The sequence below is a fragment of the Mustela erminea genome, chromosome X (assembly GCF_009829155.1).
Source record: "Mustela erminea isolate mMusErm1 chromosome X, mMusErm1.Pri, whole genome shotgun sequence".
Lineage (NCBI taxonomy): Eukaryota > Metazoa > Chordata > Mammalia > Carnivora > Mustelidae > Mustela > Mustela erminea.
In genome coordinates, this window is record NC_045635.1 from 124,641,972 (window position 1) to 124,667,935 (window position 25,964).

A 25,964-nucleotide genomic window follows, 5' to 3' on the forward strand; every position below is an offset into this window, starting at 1 on the left:
TGAGCTCCATGTGCTCAAGAAAATCTTTCCAACTGTAGCATGTTATAAAATGGAAACACCGTCAGTGTGGGCCGTAAGATAATTCTTCCTCCTACCCTAAACCAAAGTGTGTGTGGGGTGGGGGGGTTACCTTTTGATGTGACAGAAAGTGCAGAGCATAGAAATCAGGTGGGGTTTTCCTAAAAAATGGAGCAATGTTGCCAGTCGACGTTCAAGTTGGGCCTAAATTGCCAGGTGTGACCATTTTGCAAATGAAGGAAGATGTGAATTCTTTACGCAGCAGCATAAAGGACATCATCCTACCTGCTGTGTCAGTTTAGGTAAAGAGACCTTCTGGAGAGGATTTGCTCATGAAATGGGTCTGAAGAAGAGTTTCAGGCACTCTGAGCTCAAGTGCTGTGTGCTACCAGCAGCTGATAATGGCGCCATGTCTTGGATCCAAGAATCAGTCCTTGTCCCCACTGACCTTCATGTGAGGCACAGTGTCTATCAGCAGGCAGAGTTTGTAGTGCACTTAACAGCAACTTAGTATTTCTGTCGTTTTGAAGAGTTTCCATAGATAAAGATTAATGGACCAGCTCAATAAAGGACTTTTTTACTTAATCCATTAATAATTAGGAGCTGATGTACAGGGAGAAGTAATGAAGCAGCCTCTGTGATTGGGGGCAGGGAGGTATTTTGGAGGTAACCACAGGGGTTTCTTCTCTCTCATCAGCTCTGGTCATTCTAAAAAGCTGAAGGAAGTCTTCATGGCCAGAAGTCAGTGTTTCCTTATCAGTTAGGAATGGAGCTCACCAGGTATGTGTCCAGCAAGTAGGGTTGAATGCCAGAGAGAGACACCCTTCAACCAGGGAGCCGAGGTCCCAGTGCAGTGTCAGAGCCTTGGGAGAATGAAGGGACCACAGTCAATGTCACAACCATCAGCACCCTGATTCAGCTGATTCTCTTTCTGACCTGTCTCTAGACTCTTGTCTCCTCTCTTCATCCTCTCTGCTCTCAGAGATCTCTTTCTGACTTTCCATGCTCTCCCCCAACCCGCCACCCCCACCTAAAAACTTTGGTCATCCCACTCCCTCCCCATTCTTTGGAAAAAGTCTCATCCCAGCCTACCTCTTAGATTCCCCACACCCTTTTCAGTGGCACCCACATATAGTGTACTCCACATATAGTGTACTCCAATCAGACCAAATGGCCCACTCTTCTTGAAACCTCAAGTCTTTTGGTACCTCTGTTCTCCTTAGACTGCTCTTTCCTTTCTTACTACCCTGGCTGTTCATTCTGTCTTCAAGGCATGGCCTGAAGATCACTGCTTCCTTGTAGCTTCACCAGCCTCTCTGTGTAGCATTGAATGACAACATTGTCATTGTTTGTTTATGAAGCCTTTGTCCTTGCTAAAAGGCAAACTTATTAAGGGAGGGACCGTCTTCTACTCCTGGTTCCTTCCCCACAACTATATTTCAAGCACAGCCACGACAAGTAATAATGACAGTAACAGTCGTTACTGAATGCTTGCCAACCATTTCACGTACGTAAACACATGCAGTCCTCATACCAACCCTCTGAACTAGGTATTATTATTGGCTTCATTTTACTGAAACTCTGAGTTCAGTAACTTGCCCAAGTCTACACTCGTTAAGTTTTAGGGCTGGATTTCAAATCAGCACAGACCAACTTTACAGCCTGTGTCCTTAAAGAGCTGTATCTCACCCACAAATATTGGCCCAGTAGATGGTCTTGGGTGAATCCCTATTAATCCACTAGGATTACTCTGTTGCCCAGTATGACCCAAAGAAAGTTCATTCAAGATGACTTGTATGGTCCTACTGAAGAGGGCAATTTCAAATATTAAGATTCACACTTGAGATATTTTTTTAAGGCAAAAGATTCTCTTTTCTCCTTTGAAATTATCTCAACATTTGATTTCAGGTCCAGGTGCGTTCACTGGGCTATGGTCTTCTCTGGGGCAATCTACTGTTAGATGTTTTTACACAAACACACCCCTGAAAAATGATACAGTGGTGTTATACTGTGTGTGACATGATTGAAAACCATCTGAATTCTATTAGGCAGTTTGTCATTTGCATGATAACTTGAGTTCCCGCATTGGGAAAATTATATAACCCAGAGAAATATACCAAGAAAATGAAAATCAAATTCAAAATAATGACCATGCAACAGAAAATTGGTATGGTGCTGAATTTATGTGATCAATTCTAAGAAGTCCAATGTTGAAGAGATACAGTTGTTACAAGTCAATAGTCATATATATTAAAGCTCATACTATTAGCTTTGGCTTATGTGTACAGTATAGATATAAATCTACATGTACCCCAGGTACATCTAGAAAAAGAATATTTATTCTTTTCTTTTTCCTACTATTGCCTTTTAGTACTCAGCATTCTGCCCAAAGTGACTGGTGGGCATTTCCGGATCTCCAAGAGACATATTGTTTCATTCCCATTGCACAGGGAAGTAAATCAAGGTTTGGAGAGGTTATATAAATAAAATTTAGGTTCTCAAACTAAATTCCATCCAGTATCCATGAAGCCAGCATTACTCCCCAAAATAAGACTCAAGTAGCTGAGTTGTTTTCACACTGTGTTCCTCTAATCACTGGGGGCACTCCAGATGTTCCCACCAACCCAACCCGGCTATGATGAAAACATTACAACCTTAATCTCTTTTTCTTTCAGATTTCCTTATAAGATTCCACTGGGCAGGGGAAAGAGTCTTTAATTGAAGAGAGTAGGGTTTGAAAACCATTTACTTCAAGCAAGGGGGTCCACAAATTTTGTATGTAAAGGCTCAGAGAGTAAATATTTTGGTTTTTTTGGGTGATGTGTTCTCTGTTACAACTACAGAATGCAGCCATCATAGCATGAAACCCCAGCAAATATGCAAACGAAGGGGTGTGGCCATGTTCTAATACAACTTCATTTATGGATAATGAAATTTAAATTCCATATTATTTTCATATGTCATGAGATATCATTCTTCTTTTGATGTTGTTTTTCTCAACTGTTTAAAAAGGTAAACACCATTGTTAACCCAGGGGCCATTTAAGAAACAAGGGAGGGCTGGTTTGGATTGAGGGCCTCAGTTTGCCAACTCCTGGACCATATCATTCCTCAAGGAACTCCCAGTTCTCACAATAAAGAAACAGACTAACTTTACGGGGTGCTCATTTTAGGTAACCCCTACAGGCCATCAGTTACAGAAGTTACAGATCTTTCTCAGATCTTCATGTCCATGGAAGGGAGCATGATCTAGTTTAGACCCAGGCTGTGGGCTCACTGATTGGCACTGGGCTAGAGGGCCCCACCTGACAGGTCTTGGGAGATTTAGCCCTCAAGAATATAGTCAAGATTTTCAAACTATTTTTCACTGTCATGGCCCCTAGACTGGGATTTTCCAGGATTCCCAGTGGGCTGGTCATGGAAGCAGACTTTTAAGTTAAAACCTTGAGAAAATTAAATGCAGCTTCTCCCAAGGAAAAAAAGCCTGAGCACCCTTACCTCAGGGAAACAGAATGAGTGCTTTGAAAAGTATCACTGCCTCTTCCTCATCTCCTGCCTTGCTTACCAACAAATGATGCAGTGCTACAGAGACTACATCACACTAGGTAGGAAAATATATAATTCCCTGAGTAATTCTAAACCAGTCATGTTTCATTCCTCCCAGCCTACTTTATGAAGAGGAAGTGCCCTTTAAGGAGTCAGTAGGGCTAAGTTACTGTTCTAGTAGAGAGCCAACAGTAAGATGATTCCTAATTTTTGTTTAGAGCCCAAAACCTGAGCAAAGCTGCACCCCCAGCCCCCACCTTCATCCCCAACCTTGCCACTGCACAATGTAGACAGCAGCACTGGCTCTGTCCCCAACACCATTCCAAGTCCAGGCTCCTAGTGTGGACTACAGAGAATAAGACCCAGTCTCCCTCATGGAAGCTCCGAGAAAGCACAGGGCAATTCCAAAGTGGCAGAACTCTCCAACAATTAAAGCTCCTGAACAGTAGAAGGGCATGGCCTGCAACCCTGCAGACAATGGCTTCTGGCCATGTGTTGAGGATGTTGTGGATAGCTCCGCTGGGTGACAAGGTAAAATCGATACCCCTTCGATTGGCACATCCAACTGTAGGAGTCATGGTCTGTCAGACTGCAGGTCACCAGCATGGCAGCTCTTTGCCTGGATACTTGAAAGCTGGAATCCAGCCCATATCAAGTGATGCATGTGATGATCTGGCTGCCCAGAGGGACACCATTTTGTTATCGTGAAAAGGCACTCTATAGGCTTTCAACATACACATTCAGGGCTCTGAAGGTTGCTTCTGAGCAAGGATTCTAAATCAACCAACAGCCTCTGAAGCCCTGCTTTTTATATAAAGGTTAGATCCAGGTGTATATTAGAAATGCCTCCTGAGAATGGCAAGCCCAAAGAGAAGCTTCCAGTGCAGGCCATCTTTGGCTCATTTCTCTGGATCAGCAGGTCACCCCACAGATAGAAGGAGAAAGGTATCAGGACCACTCGTTTTTTTTTTTTTTTTTTTTAAACTCTCACTTGGAACTGTGTGTTTCATGTTATGATGGGCTTTCAAATCTCTGGGGCATCTTAAGCACTCTGGGAGGATCTCAGGAAACTCAAAACAGCCATGATGAGTTTAGAACATTCTTGAAAAATAAATGAGAACTGAAACTTTCCAAACTCCTTAAGGATCTTTGAACCATGCCTCATCGAGCATCCGGTGATGCTTGCTCGTTGGTTCCTCTGCCAGTCTTTGGGTCACCAACAGAGCCTTTTGTGTTATTGTTCCAACCTGTAAAGCACTGTTTCTTGGGTAGTAATAATGACAGAACAGCAATAATGACCAGGATGCCAACAGTAGCTACGTATGCTGACTCCTAGGCAATCTGTACAAATTTGCTTTTTCTGATCCTTCCCAAACTCTCCAGAGTAACATATTATTGTCGCTCATTTAATACGTGAGAAAATTGAGATTCGAAGAGTTGGACTAACTAGTTGAAGAGAGCAAACCCAACTGAAGGCTCCATTGCCATAGAACCATCTATAGTAATGTTTCAAGCCTTCTGTTTTTTCCCTCTTCATAATCACCTGAGCGTTCCACTATATGATTTTATGGTTATAATTCACATAGAGCCTGCTGCAGCATTGTGTCCTGCATTGTCCCAGTGAAAAGAGCCCTCTGAAGTCACCAGGTTCAGTTCAAGACCCAGAGAGTTGGGAAAAGAGATGACCATGGGCACAATTCTCCCTTCCTTCCCTAGGGCCCCTGCAGTGTTTTCTTTGCTCGTTCTCTCTCATATGCCCCAAATTTCATTATTGGAGCTTCTATAGGGTCATCTCTTCAGGACAAGGACTTGGTTTTGTTGACATAGTTTTGGGGGCCATTTTACTTCTTAATAATATAAAAATTGTAAGTCGTGGTGAAAATAAAAACCAGAGCATTTTCGTGCAAAGACAGGCACCATGAACTACTAGATTCCTAACAAATATCTAAAGTCACTAAGGAGGCTTTGTTCAGTTTTCATCTCTTTGAAAAGCAGAAGAATGATTGTCACATTTTAAGATTACACATACAGGCATACATGTAAACATGATTTTCTCACATCGTGGGTTACCCAGTGTGTGATGAATTTGTCTATGGAGCTGTGACCTCGTGAAAAGAACTTACCATTTTTTTCTGCTGAGACTACCTTAACTGCAGTGGGTGTGAATGGTGCTGTTATAATAATTAAATCCAAAATCTTTCATAATCCTCCTCTTTCCCTAGAGTAATGTTCAGTATTAGCTATGGAGAGAAAGGCAAACAAGTACATGTATATTCAAGAATAAAGCTTAATAGGTCAGTGAAGGAGCAGAATGAAACGAATGCCTAACACCTCCAGAGATAACAAATGGTGGCTTGCCTTCCTAGTTACTTCTTGACTTGTGTTTACTGGGACTTGAATATATGCATCAAATTGGCCTTTATTAATAACCAAATCCATACCCAGCTTGTTGCTTCGGGGGGGGGGTGTTTAATGTCAATCGCTATGGAGATTGTTTGCCTATTTCCAAAATTTTACATTGGAAGGCCTTTCATTTCCATGCTAGAATCACATAGAGTTGGTTGAAGGGTGAAATAACTGAAGAGTAGTCCGAAGACCATAAACCCATTTCTGTGTTCAGCTTTGAGACTTTGTGAGACATTGCCTGAGTCAGCATGGGTTACCATGAAGCTTACCTTCAGACTGTTCAGCAAATGAAGATGAGAACAAAGTCTCACAGAGGTTTTGCTTGTGATTACTTGTTAGTGGTGTTAATGGTGTACATTATTTCTAACTGTGATGACGTAGTTACAAACCTATGATACCCTGCATTCATTCTGCACTTTCATAAAATATTTCACCTGCTTTAGTTGACATTATGTCCACTATGGGCACCACCCCATCAATGAGCTTAATTACCATCCCATTTAACACACAAGAGAAACAGATGAGGTTCAGAGACAGTAAATGATTTTCGCAAGATAGCAGTTTATGATTAGCCAGCAGTTGAATCCAAGTATCTTGACTCCATGTCAATATGTTTTGTGGGTTTTTTGTTGTTGCTGTGGATTGTATTTAATATACCATCCTTTGTAAATTACACCTTCTGGGAAGACATTATATACTCTGGAGTTCTGGCTGGAGATGGTCTAAGCTCCATGTTGGCCTCCATGATTTCCTCACTGTGTGATCATGAGAGGTTCCTTGCCTCTCTAAGCCTCAGTGTTTCAGTCTGGAAGATGGGGCTAATGATAGTCCCTCCTTCATAGGGTCCAAATTACAAGCTTCTGGTCAAATACTTAGCACTTTCCTGACACATAAATGGATCTTCTGAATGGAATGAATTGATGATAATTTGTTTTGCTCAACACTTCTATCACTTCTATGGAAATTAACTGTAGACATTGCCTACCTGTATTGAGATACACAGAGACACACACACATACACACACATGGAAAATGAAACCCTTTATGACCAGCATAGGTAGTTTTAAAATATCTGAGTTCTGTAGCTTATGAGAATCATACAGTCTTCATTTTCCACAATGTGTTATGAAGAATTATTTGTTCACAGTCATTGGCCCATAACTGCAAAAGAAATGGGAAGATACATTTTGTCTTCTTCTCTAAGATCTTCAAAACATCCATTAGTCTCATGAAGGACAGTCATAAATCCTGCAAGTTTAGTTCATCTGAAACCAACTCTAACACCTACCCTTCCCACCAATCAATCTTTATATCAGTCTTTGGTTCTCAGACCTCAGGGAACATATCCTGGTCTTAGGTGGCTGAGCATGAAAGTGGGGGAGCCATGCCTTCTTCAGAGATTTAAGAGTGGATACCCATACTGAACTGAACCTCTTTCCAACATTTGAACATAACTTCTAAAATAATGTGTTCCCTAATTTATCAAATTAGAAGTTGCCTTTTGTCTTCTGGCTTCGCTTCTGGAAAAGATACATCTATCTGTGTGACCTGGCACAAAGCACTTGGCATCTCTGAATCTTTCTTCCCTTATCTGCAAAATGAGGGTGGCGGACTGTATCATTTCTGGAAAGACAGAAGTGAATAAGTGGCAACTGCAGCCCATGCAGGGATGAGGGACTGGTGTGGGGACACTCGGTGGAGAAGGCCATGCTGTGATCCAGCTGGAGCTGGGGCTGAGGAAGAAGGAAAAGGTGTACTTTTGGAGGTGGAGATTTTTTCTTGAAAGCTTTTGTGGAGAAGGTGGGATCTGGCTGAGCTATGGAAGCAAAATAGGAATTTCAGAGTTGAAAAGGAAATTCTAGCCTGGGAGATGAGCCTGATTCAGCATCTGGAAGCAAGAAAGAGCAAAGCACGCTCAGAAAATGGTCATCCATCCAGGGAGACTGGGACTGCCTTCTGTTTGAAGGCTGGGAACAAGGTCTAAAGTTGTACTGAATACATAGAAATACTAATACCGATTGGACTTTGAAGGCTGTGTGTATCTGGAATTTTAAGATAATAAGTCACTCTTCCTGGTGTGGCTTGAGTTTGGGGACAGAACAGGTGACACCGTAGAAAACACGTATTTTTCAAGTGCCTTGCCTTAGGAGAGAAAGATTTCTCATCCACATCAAGGGCTTACATCTCTTGGATCAAATTTTACAGGAAGCAATTGGACATATATCAAAAGGTTAAGAACTAGCCATTTCTCACTCAGGTATTTTGTGGCCACAGAGCTGCCACGGTGCAGAGGGCTCTGTGAGGCAGTAGAAGGTCACTGGGCCTTCTGCCTCTGTCATCCAGAGAGCCCCAGCAGACTACAAGAACAGCCTCTCGAGCTTGGGGCTGTTACCCTGGCCCAATTCTTTCATGGGAGACGCAGAACATGTTTTCCTGTAGAGATCTAGTGTCACGTTCCACTCCACAGTGATTGATCAGTACATTTATTACACTTTCAGTAGTAAAAATATATAGACTCTAGTCATCTCTGGAGATGCTGAAATAGTCCTTTTTTTCCCCTTGATTTAGGGGAAGATAGAGAGGGAAGATGTGTGCGGAGTATGACATAAATATAAGTGCTCAAATATCTAATTAGCTGAAAGAATCTTGGTTCCCTCTGCACCTTTGACAGAATTGCAGCTGTCAGATTGTAGCTCCAATATTTTATCCTCATTGCAAGATGTATCTGAGGATGATTTAGAAAAGACACTTTCTAACATGAACATCACCCTGCTTTTTTTATAGGATGCTTGAGGACGACCTGAAGCTGAGCAGTGATGAAGATGACCTTGAGCCTGTAAAGACCTTGGCCACTCACTGCACCACCACTGAGCTCTACCAGGTAGGAAGAGCTTCACTCTTGGTTTGGGACCTCAGGGGAGGGAACATAAAGGGCCGGGAGTGTTTTGCCATCCGCCAGCCTACCCTCTGCTTCATCCCTGGGCTGCGGAGAAAGGAAAGGAAGCAAAGCTAGGCACAGTATTCCGGGACAGGTGGAATCAGCTCACAGTTTCATTTAAGCCACAGTGAGGAGAGGCTGAGCTCTTAAACGTTGCTTTCACCCCCTCCCTCCGCTCCCTTGTCAAACACACGTAGGGGTCGTCAGTAAGCAAGAGCGTGTCCTTCCCTCCCTTGGACTAAGCATTGTCTCAGGTGAATGTAACTTTCCTTTAGTGATAACAGTGCGAGGCTTACAGCCCATGTTCATTAATTAATTAGGGCATAAATGCAATGCTGCATTCCCCTCTCCCAGGTGCACCACTCGACAGCACATGCCGAGAACTGGCACCCAGCATCCCGTGGCATGCGCGGGACTGCAAGCACAGGGACGGTTGGCAAAACTTGCCACTGCACCTTCTTCTTCTATTCTGCATTATCAGTGTTGCCAGCACTTCCCATGAAAAAGATGGCAGAAATGTGTTTTCAGCATTTCCAGTGAAACTGGACCTGTTGGTTGGAAAAGGCCAAGGGGTGGTTTCTGAACCATGAGAATGGCAGTGTAGTGCGTGCTCTGGGTGGTGTATGTGCGCTTTCTCTGTGACATAACTACTTCACATGTAGGCTCCTTTTTTTTTTAAGATTTTATTTATTTATTTGACAGACAGAGATCACAAGTAGGCAGAGAGGCAGGCAGAGAGAGAGAGAGAGGGAAGCAGGCTCCCTGCTGAGCAGAGAGCCCGATGCGGGGCTCGATCCCAGGACCCTGAGATCATGACCTGAGCCGAAGGCAGAGGCTTAACCCACTGAGCCACCCAGGCGCCCCCACATGTAGGCTCCTAAAGGATATGTTTGTAACCTTGGGGGAGGATCACAGAAGGAGCGCCTTTTCTTTTAAATTTTTTTTAAGATTTTATTTATTTATTTGAGAGAGGGAAAGAGAGAGAGAGAGAGAGAGAGAGCATGAAAGGGAAGAAGGTCAGAGGGAGAAGCAGACCTGAGCTAAAAGCAGTTGCTTAACGGACTGAACCACTCAGGTACCCAAGGAGCACCTTATATTAAAAGTCGGTACTTGACCAGGTTCTTTTTACAGCGGAGTCCACTGCATTAGAAAACTGAAAGCAGACTGTTTTAAGGAATGCTCATGCACTGGTATACCAATATCATTATCAAATGCAGAATTCCAGGGGCGCCTGGGTGGCTCAGTCATTAAGTGTCTGCCTTCCACTCAGGGTCCTGGGATCGAGCTCTGTTTTGGGTTCCCTGTTTTCCCTGCTCAGCGGGGACTCTGCTTCTCCTTCTGCTCCTTACCACCCCCGACCCCCGAACTTGTGCTCTGTCTCTCCCCTCTCTCAAATGAATACTTAAAATCTTAAAAAAAAAATACAGAATTCCACATTCACTAAATGTGTTATGAAGAGTCAGCAAAGAAAAGCTTAGGAAAAACTCTCAGGGCTCACCTACTCCATTCTCATACATAGTTGTTCACCATATCAGAAGCCCCAAAACTTGGTATAATTTTAAAATTGAAAAAAATATATAATACAATAAAATTGAGGTCATTTGCAATGTTATGTGGCCAACACCTGACTCGCTCTTACTTTCTTCTCCTTTATCCACTTGCATTTTTGTTAATATATAACACTTGCATTTTTGCACCGTGGGGCCTTGTCAAGATCAATCACCCTTCATCTCCCAGGGGCTTGCTGGACCTTCCTGGATGCAAGCAGTCCCTCTCCTATGTGAGCCATGGGCTTTAGAGCTGATGCAAAATGCACACTGAAATTCCAGGGTCTGTTATTCCTGCTTTCTGCATTTACTATGCCAGGGACAAGCACAGCATTGGTAAATAAAACCAAAAAACCCTAGATCATTGATTTTGACAGATGTGACATTACTTTTTAATGGAAATGTTTAAAGCAATAATCAACAATAACTGAAAATAGATTTTGCACATTGACTTCCTCTCTATGTGATTAAATAAACATGCTCTGTTTTTTCAGCTTCTCAAGTTGTTTTATTCTGTGTTTACCTGAAGGAGTGGCATTTGTGGGTCCACTGGCCCCAGTCATCTGGGTTTTTAGGATGTGTGTTCGGTAACTCCGTGTCAGTCTTGGGACCATCAGATAATCCTGGTTGGTGCATTGGCTGCTCTCCATGGTGTACCGCTCTTAGCCCAGTCATGCTTTCATCAACTGAGCTTCTCATCCGAAGCGGAGATTGAACTGGGAGATCCAGGTTAAGGCAGAATGACAACTTATTCCCTCTTGCTGGGCCCTGGAAGCAAGAAGTAGTTGTGAGCTTATAAACATTTACAGATAAGCCTTCCTCGTGGCCCTCTTAAACACTGATTGGAAGTCCCCTCTTTAGGAGCCATTGGTACCTAGACCTTCATTTTGGCTTTGGTGTCTATAGTGATCTGCTAGGAACAGGACTGAACTTCCTAACTGTCCCCATCCAAAGGCCTTCACTGGATGTGAATGACCTTTCCTCCCCTCTGACCTCTGACAAGTTTCAAATCAGAAGTCACCGGAAGAAAAGGCCAGGTTGCCAATGACAATGCTCCAAGTCTCTTCCAGGAAAATCACGTGACTCTAAACAAGAGTTTCTCTTCAGAAACTGACACAGGTGGACAGCTGAGTCATCACCTTTTCATTATATTTCTTTCTCTCCCTCTGCCCTAGAGAAAGACAGGACATGCTGTGATGCTATACTCATCATGGCTTTCTCTTGGACCTTCCCCTGTTTGGGAAATAATCCTTGAAGTTGACCTTGGACACTGGAATGTTTCAGAACAGGGTTCAAATGGGATACAGTGTTCTGTACTTAGCATATGCATAAATATCCGTGTTGCAATGTGTTTCATTTTTCAAAGCTGGCTATCACTAACCCAATTGCCCCTCTGAGCATCACAGATCTGAAACCTCAGCCTGGTCCAGTTTTCCTTTGGGTCAAATGTGTCTTTGTGTGCTTCTTGGGACTTCGAGGACCCCTGAAAATGAGGAGTTAAACCTGGAATCAATTTTCATTTAAAGCTAAGGAGCAGTTATTCATGCTGTGCTGGCAGTTCAATGAAAGATCTAAAGATAGAGACCTTGCACTTCTCTTTCGATATAAGCAGCCTAATCAGTCTCAAATGTTTTCTTAACAAAGAAATTGTATTGACAGGTTTACTAAAATTGCTGTCTTTAAAGTTTTAAGCTATCCACAATTTGACCTATTCCAAAGACTTCTAGAATGTGTGGTGGCCAAACTCCAGAGCTCCCTCCAACATATACCCGCAGAACCAGGTAAACGTCCACTTAACATTTCACTGACTGATGATCGTGTTGTTGGATATGCGCAGCTCTGGCCGTGCGCCATCATACTCCACCAGCAGGATGGTCGGAGGGGCCCTGGGCTCTCAGGCCCTGGCCATATCAGACTGGGATCAGAAGCAGCAGACTTTAGAAGTACAAAGGCTGTAAAGAAATGGGTATTGTTTGAAACCACCTTCAGAGCATTTTAATTATTAATACCATCTTGTTATTAATGCGAATTAGATGGAAATGTTAGAGGACTTCATTTAGCTCCATAAGAAGTATAGAAAGTGAGTACTGTGATGGGAAATGTTGGGTCAGGGTCTAGGCTCAACTCTTGAGCCCAGCCAGAGCTTAGAGTGGTATTGATGCTTTAAAAACAGCAGAACAATTCAGATTTGCTTTGAGCACAAAGGCATTCTAATGAGTTGTGCCTGGATATGTCGTTGCAAGTAGCCCCCTTGTTCCTCATTTTATTTAACTGGATCTTTTTTTCCTTTTTCTGCACCTCACACACGTTAACATTTACAGAACAATTGTGTCTTCTCTCCACTTCTTAATTGTATTTTTTTGCTAAAGATTGTCATTACCTCACACACACGTAGCTTGTTTTTAACCCAGGTTCTTGATTTGCGTTTTGTATTTGATCCAGTTTTACTTGTTTGTTTTTATTATTGTTGGGACAGCTCCCTGACCAGGTCATTCTCATATCATATTGCAGATGAGCTGAACTCTATGGTAGCAGAGGTCTCGAATATTCTGGCCGCTTTGGGGGGATGTTTTCCTTATACCTGGGATGCCCCTTACACTTTTGAAACACAGTAGTCAGCTGAAACTCAAGCCCATGTTCACGTTTAAAGTTTGCTAATGAAAACAATGCAATGCATTTTGCTCCTGCTCTCAGGCAGCTCTTGGGAAGCTGATGTGCTGTCGCGAAGGCATTCGTTTTGACAACAGACACTCTTCCCTGCTGTAATCGGTCCTCTTGTTTTAGCTACAGTTCTCCCTCATCATGCTGAACAAGTTGTTACCTCCCCGGGGTTTCTCTGTATTTCCATTTACTTTGTTATCAGCAGAAAGGCTGGGGAAGGCCCCCTTCAGCAATGACATCAACATGGCATACACAGCAAGAGAGGTCAGCCTGTCAAAGCCAGAGAAACAGCAGATGGATTAGGATGAAGCCAGGTGCAAAATAACTTTGATAGAGTCTCTTAATGTAAACAGTTTATCTTTCATTGCCTTTCGTTGAAACCCCCCACAAAATGACAGAGTTTGGGCAGTTAAGGCTGTGGAATATAGCTGAATAAAATCCGTACATTGTCATACTCTAACTATGCAGCAATTAGAGAATGAGAAGACATTTTAATTTATTCATTAAAGATAGGAAAGTAAATAGGATAACATAAGGTTAATAGAATAACATTGGCCTTCGTATTCCCAAGATTGTGTTTCCCATTTGGCTGTATTAGCATAGAGACTAGATTAATAAGAAACTGCTTAGGGCTTGTATGATGTGATTTTTAATATGCTCCAGGCAAGTCTGTGACTGTTTAGAAACCCATGTGCTGATTTTTTCATTGTAATTAGCTCTTCTACTTTTAGTACCAAATATTTTGACTTGTAATCTCCATAGATTACCTTTTTATTGTGATCTCAATAAAATGCTTAGAGCACACAGACATGCAGAGAATCACCTTGTTTTTACATGTGGTGCTTGTCACAGTTGATGACCAGATACTGGATAATGTCCACTACAGCTTATGAAGTATCCATCTCTGAGCATTCCAACTGTAAGCCACTGGCCCCTTTGCTTAGCTGAACACTCCCACAGAGAGCTGAACTCAGACATGGGTGAGGGTATGCTGCACACCCTAAGAGCCAACTAGAAGCAAAAATGGGTCTGACCCATTATTTCAGAAAAGGTGAACCTCATGTAGAATAGGGAGCTATCTGCGAAGGCAGAGGCAGGGGTAGCAGCCACCTCTGGGAAGTGGAGGATCCCTAAGTTGACTTGAATTAAAGTTACCCTTGTCACTATCCCTGGGTTGGTCCTTTCTCCACTCTCACCCTGCCCTTTGTTGGGTCCAATCGTTTTCTTTCTCTTAGTCCCCTTCGTTGCTCCAGTTTGGGTCCCAGATCCATGCTTGGAGCCTGGAGGTCCTGGCTCAGTCATTCTCCAATAAACTCCAGACAGTGTACCACAGGTACCGGAAGTTTATTGGAAGTTTCCAAGTCTTGAATTTAACCAGGGTTCTAGCATATACTAGAGCAATATGAACATCTCCAGTAAAAGCTGGGTAATAAAACACCACCCGTCTGAAAATGTGAGATTTTGAAATTCATGCGCTGGCTTTGAAAAATATACTGGGGCTTTGATTTAGGGACCAAGAAGGCTTTATTCGTCCGCGAAATATCTACCATCTGTTGGAAAAGGTACCAGGCAGGCTACAAACACCCAGGACATTGTCCTGAATGGGAAACAGAATCTATCTTATTCCTAAACAGCCATACATATTTTTCCGTATTTATTTAGTAAAAGCAAAGACCTTAGGCATTGTAAATACACAGAAGAGGTATCCAAATTTGAGATTAGCTACCAACCTAAGATTAACTATTCTGAATTCAAGTAGATGGACAGATAAAAAGCAGCAGACACTTCCAGAATCTATGGGATGGCATAACCCATATTTCACAGAGTACCACACAGGACTCTCCGGAACATCAGATAGAAACATTTATGAACTTGGTAATAAATCTTGTTTATTGCTAATGGAGGTAGGCTCAGGTTCCATATTTATCCCTGAGTCATATGTATATAGAGATACTACAGTACTTTGTATGAATGTAGAATACCAGACCTTAAAATGACCATAGAGAGCCTTTGCTCCAGCTGCCTCATGTTACCAGTAAGTACACTGGGGCACAGAGAAGTCAGTTGGTACTTGGTGTTGTGAGATAATAAAAAATGTATATTGATATATTGGTCTTTGTGCCTGGTTCCTGTCATGGGACTCTTAAGACCCTTGTAATTTCCTAATTTGATAAGAGCACTAGGAGCATCTTTTGTTCTGACATTTGGTCTTTGACCCCAGTTCCTGATACAGGGCATGAAATCCCTTAGAATTTCCTGGGTGATAGGAGTGTTCTGAGGAGGTGATTCTGCATGGGCTCCTGGATGGGAGCTTCTCACCAAAAAGACCAAGTCATGACTAGAGGCTTGTAACTTTCATCCCTGTTCTCCCACTCACCCCTGCCACGCACACACATTTCTCTGGAGAGGGGAGAGAGCCCAGAAACTGAATTAATAATTAATTGTACTCATGTGACAAAGCCTCCATAAAATCCCAATAGTATAGATTTGGAAAGTTTCCAGGTGGGTGAACACACCCACATCCCAGGAGGGTGATGAACCCTGAGTCCACAAGTATAGAAGCTCTGACACTTAGGACCCATCCAGAACTCACCCTGTGTATCTCTTCACCTGGCTGTCCATCTCTCTCTTCAATCATGTCCTTCAATGAAGTGGTAGACATGAGTAAACTGTTGGCCCAAGTTCTGTCAGCCCCTCCAGCCAGTTAGTCGAACCTGAGAAGGGAGTTGTGGGAATATCTGGTTAATAGCTAATTGGTTAGAATGAAAGGTTACAACCTGGGCCTACCAGGAGTATCTGAAGTTGGAGCCAGTGTTGTGGGATGGAGCCCTTTGCCTCCAGAGTCTGACACCATCCCTAGGGAGAGCATGTCAGAAATTAGTGAAATTGTAGGATGCCCTGCCAGTGTGACACAGAACTGCTTGGTGGGGGGACAGCCCCTCACACATCTGGTGTTAGAAGTATTGCAAATGTGGTAGCAGTGTGAGAGGAAAGGAGATTCTCAGGTGGGAGACTAGTGGGTTTTCTAATACAGGTATATGGATAACGATGGCTATGGTGTTCTTACCTGGAGTATAACATGCTCTAAAGGGACAGAAAGCCTGAATACATTAGGATGTTCATGCTAAGGATGCATCATCAGTATTCACTCCCATGTAGGTTGTAGAATACTTTTATACCATTGGGTACCTACTATGCACTAAGAATATCCTTCCCATTTTCCTGGTCACATGTGGTAAGGAGAGCGTCTCTATTAGGTATTGACCATCTCCCACCACAAGATACAGGTCCTTTTGCAAGGGGGGGGCCTCTAGTACCAGGGGCAAGAGGGCTTGGATTGGCCAGGGAAGGGGGGGGAAGAAAATTCAAGTTTCAAACCCATGGGGGAACAGAGTAACCGAGTGCCTCTTACACTGACCCTTGTAATGGGGAGAATAAATAAGTCCAGCCAATGCTGAGATGCTGTGCCTGTTGTGTCCATATTTACTCCAATTAGAGAATGATTAACATCAACAGGAGACTTAGGAGTGAAACGTGCGTCTTCCCCCCAAAGACTGTGCATTTTTCATTTAGTTAGAACAGATCAAAACCTTAGTTAGAAACCAAATCGCCAGCTGACACATGGGTCTTGCTAAAGACACTTGACAGGCTCTTGTCAAACTCCACTCACAGGCCCAAGCAGGACCCACTCAGGGGCGCTGTTTGGCCAGCACTGGCAGGGACTTGAACCTAGGTGCGTAAAGCTGAATAGGAATTCAGCGAGTGGTGGGAAACCATAAAGGACTCTGAGAAAGTCAGGGTGAAAGTGGAGCATCAACGTAAGACCGACAGTGTGGTGAAGGGGCAGTTACCGATGTCTGATGTCTAGGTGAGTGGTAATGAGGATGGAGTTAGGCACCCTGGACTCCTCATCCTCTCTGGGTACGAAGGTGAGTCTCAGGGGCCTTTGTGGCACCTCCAATCCAGACACATGCATCCTGGAGCTCAGCTTTGCCTCCTGCTTCCACAGCAGGGCTGAGACTGCTCAGACTCCATGCTCATTCCTCACTAGTTTATCTAGTCAGTGTTTATTAAGTGACTATTAGGTGCAAGACGGGGTGCCCTCCACCTGGGATGAGTTTCCTCCAAGCTCTGCCAGTCAGGCCTACTTCGTAGATGCATGGAACACAGCAAATTAAATTAAAATGGGAGAAGCTCAATACTCTAAGGAGAGGGAACATGGAAGTTCAGGGTTAAAACACCTGACATTTCCACATTTCCTTCCGGTCTCTCTCCAAAGGGGAAAATACAATAGGTGGTGTTTTCCTGAAGATTTCAGGCCCTATTTATGTAGTCCGAGATTCAGGCAGGCATCCAGGTGTTGGAAAAGACTGAGTCACATTTTCTCCTCTTAATCTGCAATTCTGACTCTGCATGTGTGTGCTCCCAGCTGAAACCCCAGCCTATAGGAGATAATATAAGCCTCTGGCTGTTCTACTTATTCCAGTGAAATCTATTTAAATGCTGTAATTAAGCAATTCATTTTTATATTTGGGCAAGTGTTCTCAGTATGTCTCTTTAATTGATTTAACCAATTCTGTAGATTGATTTTAGACCATCTGAATACCCTAATGATGAGTTCATTTGTTAATAGAAGAGTTTTCTCTTCTGAACTTAAGTGACCAATACAATTTACCAATACATATCATTAGGTTAAGGCATGCTGTGTCTCACAGAACGGTCCTGTGAAAAGATAAAAAAAGACAAAACATAGAAACTCAAAAGCAATGGAATTGATTGTTCTTCTGTCTCGTTTCCATAATGCCCAATGTGTAGTTATTTAAAATTATCTGAATGATTGACTTCTTTTTTTTTAATCAAGAAATGTATTGATTAGACCCAATTTGAGTGTATCTGCTAGCAGAACACCAGGAAAAAAAAAAAAAAAAACATAGAAGCAGGCAAGGTAAAAGCTATAGAGAGCAATGCTCATAGAATCACATTTTTTGCTTGATTGACAGCATGATTACTGACTAAGGAAAAAAGCAGCACCTGAATACATAGCCTTGTCAAATGATTCCACCACTACAATATGTCTAGGCCCTCTAAGTGCTCACCTCTATAGTCTCAACAAAGAGGAAACATATGGTATTGGGTCTGTTTTCTGCCAATCTGGGGGCAAGGGGAAGGTATTACGGTAAGTCCAGATATCCTGGTTCAGGACATGCTTCTTAAAAACCCAAAAAGATCCTCTCATTTTTAAATTTTTTAAAGATTTATTTATTCATTTGAGAGAGAGAGAGGGAGAGAAAGCGCATGAGGGGGAGAGGAGCAGAAGGCGAGGAAGAGAAGGAATCTTAAGCAGACTCCCAGCTTGAGCATAGGGCCGGATGCAAGGCTCTATCCCAGGACCCCAAAATCATGCCCTGAGCCTAAATCAAGAGTCAGACACTTAACCGACTGAGCCACCAGGTGGACCAAGAGTCTCTCATTTTAAAAAATAAATGTAGTATGTATGTTTGTTGGATTAGAATAACACTGGGACAGAATCAACAAAGAACTTTTTTAAAGTTAGATCCTTTTTTAGAAGATGTCAAAAAAGTATATGTAGCATTTTCTCCCTAAAAACACATGATGTTATGTTTGCCATGGAGGATGGGACTCAAGAGACAGCAATTTTCTTTTCTTCCTTCTTTCTTTCCTTCTATTTTCTTATGACAGCTCTACAGTTTTTATGGTTCACGTAATTCGGTATGGTCCCTGAATTGCTTGGACCTTGGTGGAACCAGAAATTTCTCTGCATAGAAGAAAGACAAGATCCTTCTTATTTTTAGGAAGACAGTTTTAATGAGTGAGCAACTATGAGCAACTATGAGCATGTCCTTAGCCACATCATCCCTCCTGAGGAAATAAATTTGCTGCTTAGCAGGATACCATGGATCGTACAAGGCTAGTAATAAGAGACGAATCTGTTCATACACATTCCTTGGAATGAGAGAAGTGCATTCTCCCTTGGTATATAATTTTCCAAGATACCATATGACAGAGGAGGCTCACCTCAGGGCTTCTCAACCTCAGGGTCAAATGTTAGTGAAAAAGCAAAGCACAATCCTCCTGGAGTGAGATGTGAAAGGGGGGACCGCTGATGAAGAAATCACTAGAAAGGATGGAGGTTTCCTAGGCTTCCTTGTGGAGGAGGGGTAGGGGAGAAGGAGGGAGACAAAGAGATTTGAGAATATGCACCTGCGTTTGTGTCCCCATGACACCTCAGGTGCCCTGGCCTCTTGGCCACCAGCACCAGACCCGAAGAAGTTTCAGGCCAGAGGCCTGTGCAAAAGTACAGGGGTCTCTCCTCCTGGCCCAGACAGGTCAGGCTCTAAACATACCCAGATCTCTCTCGAGTAGGACTTTCCAGACAGAAGCATTCTATTTAGCCCAGAACTGCTCCTGACATGGAGAGAGGAACACAGTGGCTCCCAGAAGCCTAGTTGGAATAACTGTATGGGTTCAATACCACAACCCTGCCCAGAAGTCTTCAAGCACATAAACTCTCTGGCCATGCAGATGTGTGCCCCAAAGCCCAAAAGCAGGCACAGTCCACACTGCATTTGCATGGCGCCTGATGGTTTCTAGGGTGCCGCCGTGGATGTTGGCTGCTCCCACCCACACTTGATATAGATGGGACAGGAATGATTATCTTCATTTTTTAAATGAGGAAACAGACTCAGAAGTGTCAGCCGCCTTGCTAGCATCCTGATGATAATAAGTGGCAAAGCTGGGAGCTGAACCCCAGTTTCTGAATTTCCCGCCCATCACTCTTTCCACTGTAGCCCACGGCCTTTCACCACAAACAGTGGAATCTGTTTTCTAGCATTTTAATTTATCATATCATCCTTTCTTATACTAGAGCTTCCTTAATGGTAAGATAAGTATCATGTTAGGGAAATGTGGCACAAAATAAGTAGAATATAGCTTTTAGAAAGCATATAGATGTTGCAAATTAAAGCGGCATGGGTGTTAACTATCTAGCCTCCATCTTCCAATCAGTTTAAATTACTTTAATGTATGTTTTTAAACTCAAAATGAGCTGTAATCCCAATATGCAACCCTCTTAATGTGTGGCAAATTACATGAGATCATTTCATTTTGATTCCCCTCCTTTTGCATGTTTCGGAACTTGGGCTGGTGTTTTCATGTCCCATTATCTCAAAAGAGGAATGTTCTTTTTGCATTTTTTTTTAGACTACTTCTTAGACCTTAAAGGCATATATAGTTTTCTCACAGATAATTCACTTAACTTTCTCTCACAGTCTCTGAGTTGAATAATTATAGCAGGCGGAACACAGTATCACATTAAAGCAGGAACAAAGAACGCACATTGTGAGCTCTGTCTCAGGTCTGGTGGCGACTCCCTGTAACCATTTAGCTTAGACATGAAAGGTGATGAGCACACAGGAGGATGATGTGAGCACGTCTGACTAAAGCTATTGGCTCTCTGGAATGGTCCCAAGTTAATTTCCAAAGAAAAGAGAACTTCTCAGCAGAGACATTTTCAATCAATAGCCAAGCAGCCCAGAAAACATTAATTTGAATGAAGTTATTTTCCTGTGATGGCTGTATGAAAAGACATAGGTTTCAAAAAAACTGGCCTTGAACATGATTATGTTCCTCCTGATCAGAGAAAACTAACTGGGTCTAATTGACAGTCCTGAAGCACAGAAAAGAGAAGACATTTTCAAAAACCATGTCACTGAATGAAAGCTAGGTGAAGCAATGTCACTGTGATTTCTCCCTCCCTGTCTTCTGCCAGTGGCATGCCCATGCTATCACATTCGGTGTGCTTTCAAAGGAAACCCCTCGAACACCATGCTAGTGCCTTTACAATAACCAAAGTCTTCCAAGAACAGACCTGTTTGGATTGTAACAAACAAGGGAACATGGGTCCCTGTGATTTCCACAGTGACATGTCTTCCTCTCACTACCATACGCCATTCCGGAACAGCGAGGAGTAGGGGAGAAAGGGTGATAGAGAAGGCAAGTGTGGGTGTGCACAGCCGGGCAGACTGGGCCCGGCCCCCCTCCTCACCAGCGTCCCCCTGTTCCTTCTCGCATCCATTCCAGGGCCAGATCTGCTCAGAGACACACTTCTGTATCCTAACTACCTGTGAGATGTGACTTGGGCTGACCACACACATATTGCTTATTTTATCATTTTCACCTGCTACCTCCCGCTCTCGCTTCCTTGCTGCTCCACCGTTTGCCAAACTTCAACCTCAGGCACAGATGGTGAGAAGATGATTTTTGCCACTGAGAGCCAAAGAAAGTGCCCAAATATTAATGGATATTTACCTAGCAACAGAACCTGAGATTTAATAGAGAAGGACTTGAATTTCCAGTGCTAATCTCTAAGCTTGAGAAGTGTTTCATTTATTTAAAAAAATGGCTCGAGTGTCTTGAGCTGTTGTGAGTAGAAAGTCCGGAATACTTCCTTCCACACCGGTTACCCAGAATTCCAAGTCTGGTGTTACGAGGAGCTGCCATCGCCCACCTCCAGAATTCACAAATATAAAGGTCTCCAAACGGATGCTTCTTGAAAGGGTCTGAAGACCCCAGAGAGTACCAAGCTGCCGCTTAAATGCTCCCCATATTACACATTATTTCTATAGTCTGCCAAAGTCTAGGGGAGTACAAGTTTGGTTCTGATTACATAATTATGCTACAGAAGTATGAAAAAAATCATCGCTAAAACCCTCCAGGTGCTTAAACAGTTTGATAGAATGTAGCCATTCTGCCATCAGTGCCCCCAGCTGTGTTGCTTAGCAACATTTTAATTCCAGAAGAATCCAAGGAGATGCAATCCCTGTGGAGAGGGAAACAGAAATAAGAGGGCTGTTGACAGATGATCTGAGTTGTTTCTTCTAATATACTGTGAAGATCACTAGCTCTTTTCATGAATGATAAATGGACTGTACACAGATCAATGGGTTCAGCAATAAACTGGAGCCAGGCTCCGTGTCTAAGGTGACACAGGCCGAGAGGCCCAGAGGTTTCCTCATTTCAATGATTTGGTGTGTGTTTTCTTAAAGGTTCCACCAGAGGAGATTGATCTGAGGGGTCGGTCATCCCTTGGCCTTTTGTGGTATACACTAATAAAAATCATTTTAGAAGTGGCTACTTTGGCCTTGCTCTCACCATGCAGGTGCAGCCAGGGGTCAGGAGTTGCTCAGGGTAAATGGGTCCCCACCACAAATCTGAAAGTCCTGGATGTGCCCATGACACCCCCCCACCACGTACGTGCTCCCCCCCCCCATCATAACAATCCAAGCAGGCCCACCCAGGGGCTAATATCTGAGTGCAAGGTGGAGAGAAGAATGAGTGCCTGTGTCTGAAAGCTGCACTTAGACAGGTACCCATGTGCCCCGGGAAAGGAAAATTGCTCCATGTCTCCAGGCTGCTTATCGTAAGCGGCCTGCTTCCGTTAGCTCCTTGTGTTTCGGAGGAGCAATTTATATTGCTTATTGTTTTGGTAACTAGTTGTGAAGATTATGCCTGCTAATGTTGTCTAATTGCATTTTTTTTCTTCTGTTTACAGGCTGTTGAAAAGGCAAAACCTAAGAATAATCCTGTAAAGTAAGTAATTTTTTTATTGGTTGGAAATTTTGATTTGAGTGGACTCCATGCACATGTCACAAAAGAGACCTTGAATTTTTAGTTCCTCTCTATTTATGATGATCAAGAAACAAAAACAAAGAAGGAGGAGGGACCACCAAAACACAAAACCCCAATCTCCAGTTGAGTAGGGATCAGCTTTTATTTTGATTTGATTTTTGCCTGTGATCCTGATGAGGCAGTGCCCCAGGTTGTGCCCAGTTTACATAAATTAATATGTGCCCTCCGTGAAGAGCTGCCACATACTATTATAATCCTATTCAGTGCATGGTACTTCAAGCCTTTGGGTCTTGCACATGCTAAAAAGATTATATTTTTAATTGCAAACCTTGGACCTATGACAGGGACTGAAATGGCTGAAAATGTGCCAAGTGATTTCCAGCCACGTGGGGAGGTTTGGCACCTTGGCATCAAGTCCTTGCTTCTCTGTTAATGAAAAGCTCGTAAAAATATATTTAACCAAAGGTTTTTCTAGCTAACAGAGAGCTGTTTCCAAGGCATTTTATGGGACACTCTTAAATTATAAACAAGCAACACAGCACTCTTTTAAATATAGTATATCTTAGATATCCCAACTCTTCCAGAAAGGAGACTTTCAAATTAAGAAGGATGTTTGTCTTATTGTTTGGGTTTGTGACATCTGATCGCAGTGTTATGCGGACTGGGCCCACCAGCCATGTGGCCTAGGAAAGCCCTGCTCTCCTTGCTGGGTTATCATAGGCCTTTCAATGTCACATCTCTAGGAACTCCGTGTTAATCTATGATGGCCGACTTCCATGGTAGTGGGTACCAAATGCAGAAGTAGGGAGTGCATTGGTTTTTAATTGTTTCTTAGAGAATGGATCAGCTAATACCAGTGACAAGGAGGCTGCTTTTCCAAGTCACCAGAGTAGTGTTTAGCCCACCATTATATCCAAACTCTAATTCATTTTTCCAAAAGGTTCTGTGTACTTTGTTTTTAAATTTAATTTTTCATAGGCTGCAGAATATACCATATCAACTTTTGTAGTGTCTGGAGAAGCATCTGTAGTCTGGAGATATATTGTGCTCTAGTCATCCTATGGGAGTATTTCCGGTTGCTGAGTTTTTGTCTGGTTGTTTGATTGGGGTTGAAATCTCCCCTGCAGCCTGATTTCTTTTCTGTTTGTGCCCTGAAGGCTTCTCTACTGTACACCTGTGGTGGGATTAGAGGATGGTGCTAATGAGTCCAAGGCCAGGACTGCTGGTCCCTGGGTGGGCCATTAGTGATCTTCTTTCCCCTAGTCCAATTGCACCCTTTCCTCTAGTCCACCCGTGTGCAAATGTTTGCCCTAGGTCACAAGGGATGGGGAAAGGGCTGGAGGCCCTCAGTGGGACAAACATCTCCAAGTTCAAGCCCTCCTGATAGGAAGTAAGTCCCAGGCTCCAACTTGGGATGCACAAGACAGCCCATTGGTAGTGTATGGGGCTGCATAAAATCGGACTCTTGTGGCCTGGAAGTGGGACAAATTTTGTCTCTGTTCCTTGTGAGGATTTGACCCTACAGGTAATTATATTTTTTGTAAGCTCTGGTTAATTCACAATGCAGACTCTAATGTCAAGTGCTTTAAGGAATAGCATAAAGAGAAAACAGGAAAACTAGAAAAACCAAAGGATTAGTAATAGAATATAGAGCTTTTTACTTTAAATAGACTTAAAAATCTGCTTAGTAATAAGCCTCAGTTGTGATCAACTGGTAGGTGTTTAGAATTGCCTTCTAACTGAATAAGGTGCCCTTCTCGGTGTGCATTTGGGTTTCCTACTGGACATGGCTCGTGATACCTACACCACCTGCCCAGCCACAACCACTGGGCACTTGAAGAAGAAGACCTCTTCAGGACCTCAGCTCAGGGACATAGATCCCAGTACACAGTTCATGAACACTGCCTGATAGCAAAGGAGAAGCAGGGTTTTTTGAAGTTTTATGTATAGTGGTCCTTTTATTATTTTGGATATCTGACCGAGAATTTCACTTACACATGGTGCACTGAAACCCCAAATACATGCTTTCCTGAATGAATGATGAGGTAAACAAATTAGACACATCCCAGAGAGCAGTCCTTCCAGGAACTGGCCTAGAGGCTTAATGAGACTGGTGGTCCCACTCTAGAGTGTCAGATTGGAAGGGGCTATGTGTTGTAACTGATCAAGTCATCCATTATCCTCCTATTCTTGACTCACGCCATGTTGCTCCGGTTCATTCTCGCTGCTCTGCTTCTGATGGGTACCGGCTTGCTCTTGTATGTCAGAATTAACATTTGATTGTGCATACAACGAAAAATGTGTACGGGCTTGCTGGAAAAGTCGAGGTCTGGAAGCATTTGCAACTAAAGCCTGAACACAGAGTGGTACATATGATCGTTTGTGTGATTGGATGTCATCCTCTGGTGCAGAGTTTGGCAAATGGCGGCAGAAAGAAATCAAAAGAATCGTTTGTGACATGTGAAAATTATATGAAATTCAAATTTCAGGGTCTTTAAAAAAAGTTATATTGACACATGGCGACACTCATTTGTTTCCATATTGTCTGTGGCTCCTTTTGTACCATGGTGTCAGAGATTAGTGGCGACAGAGATTGTACAAATCACAAAGGTGAAACTATTTACTATCTGACCCATTACAGCAAGCCTTTGCTGGCTCCTACTCTCGTTGGTCAGGAAGAAAAAGGCACAGAGGTGAGCTTTTCCCTGACTGTAAGGGTTAAACTATCACCTCTCTCTCTCTCTTTTGTCATTTTAAACATAGAACAGGCATTCACCAAGCCCTTTTCCTGTGTTCTGGACTTTCTGGGGCTGATATACCACCCAGTTCTCATTCAGAGCAAAGAGATGGCTCTGAATTTACTATCTTTGAAGTCATTCTGGATATGAGATCCATTGACAGTTCAGTGATGTATTCCAAGTTGTGAGTGGATGGATAGCTTCCAAAAGGCATATGCACATTCTTAAATTCTGTCACTTCCCAAGATCTAACTCAGCCTGAGCATACTTTGCATTAGAGCTATGGTAAATGATTCACAATATCCATTTAGTTTGCCTGTTTCCCTCTCTAAAGGTTTGCCTCCTCTTCCCTACTTCTCAGCCACTTGTTCAGTTTACTTTTAATACCTTCACGGTCGTAAGCCTCTTTCATCACAATAGGGAGACTGTGGTACACATTAATTACATGCCATATAAAGGAGAA

At 43.0% G+C, this 25,964-nt stretch overlaps 1 protein-coding gene across 9 annotated transcripts in view; it reads left to right on the plus strand.

Moving 5' to 3' along the window:
* Positions 1 to 25,964, plus strand: part of AFF2 (AF4/FMR2 family member 2) — a 459,081-nt gene that overhangs the window by 353,963 nt on the left and 79,154 nt on the right. For all 9 annotated transcript variants that reach the window (XM_032330752.1, XM_032330754.1, XM_032330756.1 and 6 more), the window contains 2 exons: positions 8,754 to 8,850; positions 22,687 to 22,724. In XM_032330752.1, coding sequence (XP_032186643.1) covers positions 8,754 to 8,850; positions 22,687 to 22,724 — 135 coding nt within the window. The remainder of the gene's footprint in view (positions 1 to 8,753; positions 8,851 to 22,686; positions 22,725 to 25,964) is intronic.